Here is a 7,191-nt window from a genome sequence, read left to right on the forward strand (position 1 = left end):
GAAAATACGGATATTAGAGAATGATCATATATATATATATATATATATATATATATAAGCTTAGTAAAATAGTTCAATCGCACGAATAATTTAGCTAGTTCAACATAAATTTAAGCTAAGATGTCAAAATAAACATATTTAGGGGCCGGCCGGATATGTAATTGGCCAAATATAAAACATAAAAGAATAATGTAGAAGAAGAAAAAAGAAAAAAACATAATCAGAAACACCATTCTCTTCCATGGATAGCGTGGAAAAGCTGAGGAAGGAATTCAAGTATTGGAAACATTCACCGTATTTCTATCAAAAGCACAACTATTATGAGTCGGAATGGAAAGACAGTTATCGTATGTTGGTTGATTCGTTTACGCTTAGCTCTTCCACATTCGAGAACGCCTTGAGCAAGTCTCTCAGTTATTCGTATATTTATTCTTTTTATATATATGTTCTTCGATTTCGTCTATTGTAATTTCATTCCCAAGGATTATTTCTGTCTGCAGATCTCTTTGGATAATGAAACTGTCACCCGTGGGGGATGCGGTGCCTTACAGCTTTAAGGATTTGGAAAATATGACCCTAAAATTTTCCCGATCCCAATGTTTAATCCTGTTGGAATTCTTCTTCCTTCTCAGACGATTTTACACTCTTCCAGGCTACTAGTTTAAGAATGGAAGTAGCTACAAATGAAAGTCCCTACAAATGATATTATGGACTTCGGTTATGCAACCATTGGGCCTCAGACGTGGGCCTCAGATGTTTGATTGAATCTGTTTTGAACGTTTGGGCTTTAGCATATACACTCTCTTCTAGAACTTAATTAAGGCATCTTTTATTATACAATTTCTGTATTTATCCATTAGTTTGTTAGAGGTAGACCAATTAGAAATAGCCACATGTACAATTAGTTAGCAGGATACTTGTATAAATATAGGTAAATTGTACAGAGAAAATCAATCAATTCAAAGAGAATTTTCCAATAAAATCTTTTATTTTTGCATGGTATCAGAGCAAGGTTAATAGCTCTTCAGTCTTTCTTCTTCCCTTCTCGTTACAGCTTCTGCTTCCTTGCTTGTTTTTCTTTTTCCTCATGGGGGATGCTCAAATATCTTCTGGTAGTGTTACTGAAAAGAGTGAAGGGATTTCTGCAACTAATGCAGTAGATCCCTCACATGCTTTCTACATCCATCCCTCAGACTCTCCTGGGATGAACTTGGTTTCCACCATCTTTGATGGTAGAAGCTATGGTGGCTGGAGAAGAGGGGTTATCATTGCTCTATCAGCCAAGAACAAACTAGGATTCATTGATGGATCCCTAGATGTTCCCACTGATATAAACTTTCAGAAAGCTTGGTCAAGATGCAATGATATGGTGCTATCTTGGCTACTGAATTCTCTTTCAAAAGAGATTGCTGAATCTGTTTTGTACTCCAAAAGTGCAAAAGTCTTGTGGTCTGACCTGGAAGACAGATTTGGTCAGGCTAGTGGAGCAAAATTATTTCAATTACAGAAAGAGTTAAATGCTGTTGTACAAGGAAATTCTAGTATTTCTACTTATTTCACCAAGATGAAAAGTTTATGGGATGAGCTTGATGCTCTTAACACTTTTTCAGCTTGTTCTTGTGATTGTGTATGTGGTGCTAAAGAAAAAACTGTCAAAGCTCATCAGGATGAAATGCTACTTCAATTTCTCATGGGTCTTAATGACACCTTCATTGGGGTTAGAAGTAACATTCTATTGTCTTCCCCTCTTCCTACCATTGGTCAAGCTTACTCTCTAGTAGTTCAAGATGAAAAACAGAGAGAAATACATGCTGTTCCTAATTACCCAACAGAGTCTGCCTCCTTTCTTGTTGGAAATTCAGGAACTAGGAGGTTTGATGAATATAAACCTAAGCCAGGGAACTTTTCTAAGAAAAACAATTTGATTTGTAACTATTGCAAGAAGACAGGTCACACTATTGAACAGTGCTATAAGCTTCATGGATTCCCTGATGATTTTAAGTTCACCAAGAATAAAAAATACCAAAAAGGTCATATTGCTAACAATGTTTTTAGTTCATCTGAGGTTAACAGTCATGGTATGGAAGGTTCTACAGATCAAACTTCACTCAGTCAGGAGAATGTTGCTCAACTCTTGCAACTATTACAGAAGATGAACCATCAAACTAGCAATACTAGTGAAGGATCTGCTAACATCACTTGTGCAGGTATACCCAATTCTAATGTTTCTCTGTTTACAGTTGGCAATGTTTCATGGATTTTAGACAGTGGAGCTTCTGAGCATATAACATCTAATAGAACTCTTTTCTCTAATCTCAGTCTTTTGCCTCAACCTATTATGGTTACTCTTCCTAATTCACATAGAGTCACTGTAACTCATTCAGGATCTGTGGAACTCTTACCTAAATTAATTCTTCACCATGTCCTCTATATTCAGTCCTTTAAGTGCAATCTTTTGTCTATTCATAAACTGTGTAAACAGTTTCAAAAATATATTTTATTTACCCCTAACAAATGTTTTATGTTGCAGGGCCCTTCACTGAAGAGCCCTCTGGAGGTTGGTAAGGAACAAGGGGGTCTATATATTTTCAAGTCTCTTCAACCAGCTGTTACTAAGAGTCTTTCTGATCTCAGACATGGTGATCAAGATGATCTTCTCACAAATCATCTATCTAGTTCTAGATCTAATAGTTCTTGTTTTCCTAATTCTGTTGCCAATGTCTTTACTTCATGTTCTAGTTTTTTTGATTCAAATGTAAAAGAAAAGCTATGGCACTATAGATTAGGCCATATGCCTTTGAGTAATATGAAGAATGTTGTTCCAGCTTTTCTACCTTGTTCCAAATTTTCATCTCCTTGCATTATTTGTCCTATGGCAAGACAATCTAAATTGCCTTTTCCTAAAAGTTGTCTCTCTACTAAATCAGTGTTTGAACTAATACATGTGGATACTTGGGGTCCTTACAACACTCCTACATATAATGGTTTTAAGTATTTTTTAACCATTGTTGATGATTTTAGTAGAGCAACATGGACTCATCTACTTAGTTCTAAATCCAATGTTTTTTCTATTCTTAAATCTTTCATTTCCATGGTTAAAAGACAGTTTAACTCCCAAATCAAAATAATCAGAACAGACAATGCTTTTGAATTAGGGGCTGGAAAATTGCATTCTGATTTTTTTCTTTCCAAAGGGATAATTCACCAAACTACTTGTGTTTACACTCCACAACAAAATGGAATAGTGGAGAGGAAACACAAGCATTTGCTTGAAACTTCAAGAGCCTTGTTATATCAATCTCATTTACCTATCATTTATTGGGGAGAATGTTTATTAACTGCCACCTATCTGATTAACAGGTTTCCTTCTTCTATTTTGAATCACAAAACACCTTTTGAAATCCTTTTTAAAGATAAACCTCTTTATTCACATCTAAGATGTTTTGGTTGTTTATGTTTTGTTTCCACTACTTCTCCTCATAGAACAAAGTTTGATCCAAGAGCCTTGCCTTGTGTATTTTTGGGGTATCCTTATGGGAAAAAGGGGTACAAAGTCATGAACCTTAAAACAAAGAAAATTTTTGTTTCTAGAGATATCATTTTTTATGAAGAATATTTTCCCTTTTCATCAGATATGTCTCACATTTCTCATAGATTATTTCCAATTCCTCCCTCAGATATACATGTTTCTGATTTTCCTTTATTTACACCTGCGCCTGACTCTACATTGTCCAGTGTTCCTGATACTTTGCCTATTCCTCCTTCTTCTCCCTCATCTGACTGTAATCCCATTCCTTCTCCTATCAGTACATCTCCTGATCCTCCCCATCCAAATCCTCTTATTGATACTCTTGTTCGAAAGTCTTCTAGAAATACTAGGACTCCTTCTTATCTTACAGATTATATTTGTCATGTTTTACAACTCACAGATGTAAGTTCTTCCTGTTTTCTTAGTCCTGTCACTCCTACTTCCCTTACATTCAATTCTTTATCCTCTTCTAATCAGGTTATGCTCAACTCTGTCTCTAATATCCATGAACCTGCTAGCTATGAACAGGCAATACATGATCCTGCTTGGCAGGAAGCCATGAATCTAGAACTGGCTGCTTTGGAACTGAACAGAACTTGGGATGTTGTTCTTTTGCCTCATGGGAAAAAGGCTTTGCCTTGCAAGTGGGTTTACAAAGTCAAACAACATTCAGATGGTAGTATTGAGAGATTTAAGGCCAGATTGGTCATTAGAGGTGATATACAAAAAGAAGGGGTGGATTACACTGAGACTTTTTCACCAGTGGTGAAGATGACCACTGTTCGATGTATTTTGGCTATTGCAGTAAAGAGAGGCTGGGGTCTCTTTCAATTAGATGTAAATAATGCATTTCTACATGGTGACCTCAATGAGGAAGTTTACATGAGATTTCCTACTGGTCTTTCTCCTCCTCCCCCTAATCATGTTTGTTTATTAAAGAAGTCTATTTATGGCCTAAAACAGGCCTCTCGACAATGGTATTCAAAACTCACTGCTGCCCTCAATTTCAAAGGATTTAGTCATTCTCTCAATGACTATTCTTTGTTTTTTAAGAAGTCTACTTATTCGATTTCTATAGTTGCAATTTATGTCGATGACATTTTATTGACAGGAGATAATCCAGCCGACTTACAGGAACTCAAGTTATTCTTGGATGCAGAATTTAAGATTAAAGATCTTGGTAATTTACACTTCTTCCTCGGTTTGGAAGTCATTCGGGAACCACATGGTTTAATTCTTTCTCAAAGGAAGTTCATTTTTGAATTATTAACAGAGTTCGATTGTTTGGACCTTAATCCTGTTTCTACACCTCTGGATTCTTCTGTCAAATTAAGGCCAATGAGTATTCCTTTGACGAATCCTACTCTATATCGACACTTGCTGGGAAAACTGAATTACCTGACTCACACGAGGCCGGATCTCTCATTCACTGTACAACACCTTAGTCAGTATATGCAGGACCCTCGTCTTCCTCATTTTACTGCGGCTTTACGAGTACTTCGCTATTTGCTCCATGATCCAGGTCTTGGGATCTTTATGTCCAGTTCGTCGTCCTTCCAGCTCCTTGCCTTTTGTGATTCCGATTGGGGAACCTGCCCGGATTCACGAAAGTCCGTCAGTGGTTTCTATATTTCTCTTGGTTCTTCTCCTATTACATGGAAATAAAAAAAGCAAGCATCAATATCACTCAGTTCGGCTGAAGCTGAATATAGGTCGATGAGGCGAGTCGTTGCCGAACTTACTTGGTTGGTCCGATTGTTCGTAGATCTCAATGTTCCGATCAGTTTGACCGGTTCCTCTTCATTCGGATAGTTCTGCTGCCATACATATTGCTAAAAATCCGGTTTTTCATGAACGAACGAAACACATCGAAATCGACTGTCATTTCGTTCGTCAGCAGTACCTCGCCGGTCTTATTTCGCTCTCTCATGTTCGATCTTCCTCTCAACTTGCAGATCTGTTTACTAAATCTCTCACCGGACCTACTCATCACTCTCTTCTTCACAAGTTGGGTGTTTCATCCCCTCCAACTTGAGGGGGGGTGTTGGAATTCTTCTTCCTTCTCAGACGATTTTACACTCTTCCAGGCTACTAGTTTAAGAATGGAAGTAGCTACAAATGAAAGACCCTACAAATGATATTATGGACTTAGGTTATGCAACCATTGGGCCTCAGACGTGGGCCTCAGATGTTTGATTGAATCTGTTTTGAACGTTTGGGCTTTAGCATATACACTCTCTTCTAGAACTTAATTATGGCATCTTTTATTATACAATTTCTGTATTTATCCATTAGTTTGTTAGAGGTAGACCAATTAGAAATAGCCACCTGTACAGTTAGCTAGCAGGATACTTGTATAAATATAGGTAAATTGTACAGAGAAAATCAATCAATTCAAAGAGAATTTTCCAATACAATCTTTTATTTTTGCAAATCCACACTATGTACGACAGATTGTTTGCAGATCATCAAGGCAATGTTGCTATCAAAGCATGGGATTTCTTTGTTCCACAGTTCCCCTCTTATGCTGACCATCCGGATAGATTTTGTGTATGTTTAATTTGTTCCATCTCATTTTTTTATTTTTTCCCTAGAAAATTTAATTTGCAGAACGAGCTTGAAATACTAACGCGTGAAGACCGAGATCCATGTTTGATGAACTTAAAGGGGTTCTGTTTTCAATATATACTTGCACTAGTGTATGATGAAATGCCAACACAAGTTTTTTCAACCAACCTTTATTCTTCTGGTAAAGGAATTTTCACCTGCGACCAAATTTTCTAGCTTTTAACGTATCATCTGTTCCTTGTGCAAGCAATCAGTTTGGATGGAATGCTAGAATGAAGGTGGCCACTCAACTTGCAAGCCTCTTCGCCTGGTTTCATGAGAGGCGATATGCATTTGGTACTGTCAGACCAAAAGACATAATGATTGACAACGTAACAACTTAATTAATTCCTTCATTCCTTTTCGACCTCCTTACGTGTTGGTCTTTTACAAGTTACTGTTCAATTTGGCTCGCAGGACTTCAACATTAAAGTATTCGACTTTGGTTTCCTTACTCCGGTCACGAATGAAGATAATTGGGGTCCCTTGCCTTATCATGCTATTCGAGAACCTCCAGAGGCTAGATACGGTGTGTCTATTGTCTTATTTACTTCAATGTCTATACTTTTAGTGAACTTTGTGGTGAAGAAATTTATAGTCAGGGGCACTTCTATCTTTTAAACTGTTTGTTTGAACCAGCTAAGCTCTGAATGCTATATGTTACCAATCCTTCAAGAAAAATAGCTAATCTAACTTTTTTTTGATAATAGTAACTGTGTATGCACACCAAAAAGCCCATCAAGCAAAAGCTGATGGGGTGGGATTTACAACCCCAAAGGGCTTCATCAAGATTAAAAGACTAGATGAGAGGCTTTGCAATTGTCCTTTGAAATCAACTAAACTATCTATTTCCCCCACTATATCATGTTTACACCAAAAATACAAAAGACTTATACTCTTCATCTTGATCTTCTGGAAACAGCTTGCTTTTCCTTCAAAACATTTTTCATTTCTCTCTTTCCATAAAGTCCACCAAACACATACTGGGATACTTCTCCACCAATTTTCTTGTGATCCTCTTCTTCCAACTCCTTCCCAGCTTTTCAACATATCAA

General features: G+C 37.0%; 1 protein-coding gene and 1 long non-coding RNA gene across 2 annotated transcripts in view; one reads left to right on the forward strand and one right to left on the reverse strand.

The window, feature by feature from the left end:
- Window positions 1-224: 224 nt before the first annotated feature.
- The window catches only part of LOC102592110 (probable serine/threonine-protein kinase At1g18390), a 10,774-nt gene continuing 3,807 nt past the window's right edge, over window positions 225-7,191 (forward strand). The window contains exons 1-6 of the mRNA XM_006346624.2: window positions 225-420; window positions 501-603; window positions 5,963-6,079; window positions 6,140-6,198; window positions 6,285-6,468; window positions 6,554-6,665. Of these exons, the coding sequence (XP_006346686.1) occupies window positions 242-420; window positions 501-603; window positions 5,963-6,079; window positions 6,140-6,198; window positions 6,285-6,468; window positions 6,554-6,665 (754 nt within the window). The 5' untranslated portion in view covers window positions 225-241. The remainder of the gene's footprint in view (window positions 421-500; window positions 604-5,962; window positions 6,080-6,139; window positions 6,199-6,284; window positions 6,469-6,553; window positions 6,666-7,191) is intronic.
- Window positions 915-5,317, reverse strand: LOC107060439 (uncharacterized). The gene is made up of 3 exons (XR_001473370.1): window positions 5,272-5,317; window positions 4,928-5,177; window positions 915-1,456 (listed from the first exon to the last, which is right to left on the reverse strand). It is a non-coding gene; the product is annotated as an uncharacterized lncRNA (long non-coding RNA).

Source organism: Solanum tuberosum, unplaced genomic scaffold (assembly GCF_000226075.1).
Source record: "Solanum tuberosum cultivar DM 1-3 516 R44 unplaced genomic scaffold, SolTub_3.0 scf00080, whole genome shotgun sequence".
NCBI classification, from domain to species: Eukaryota; Viridiplantae; Streptophyta; class Magnoliopsida; order Solanales; family Solanaceae; genus Solanum; species Solanum tuberosum.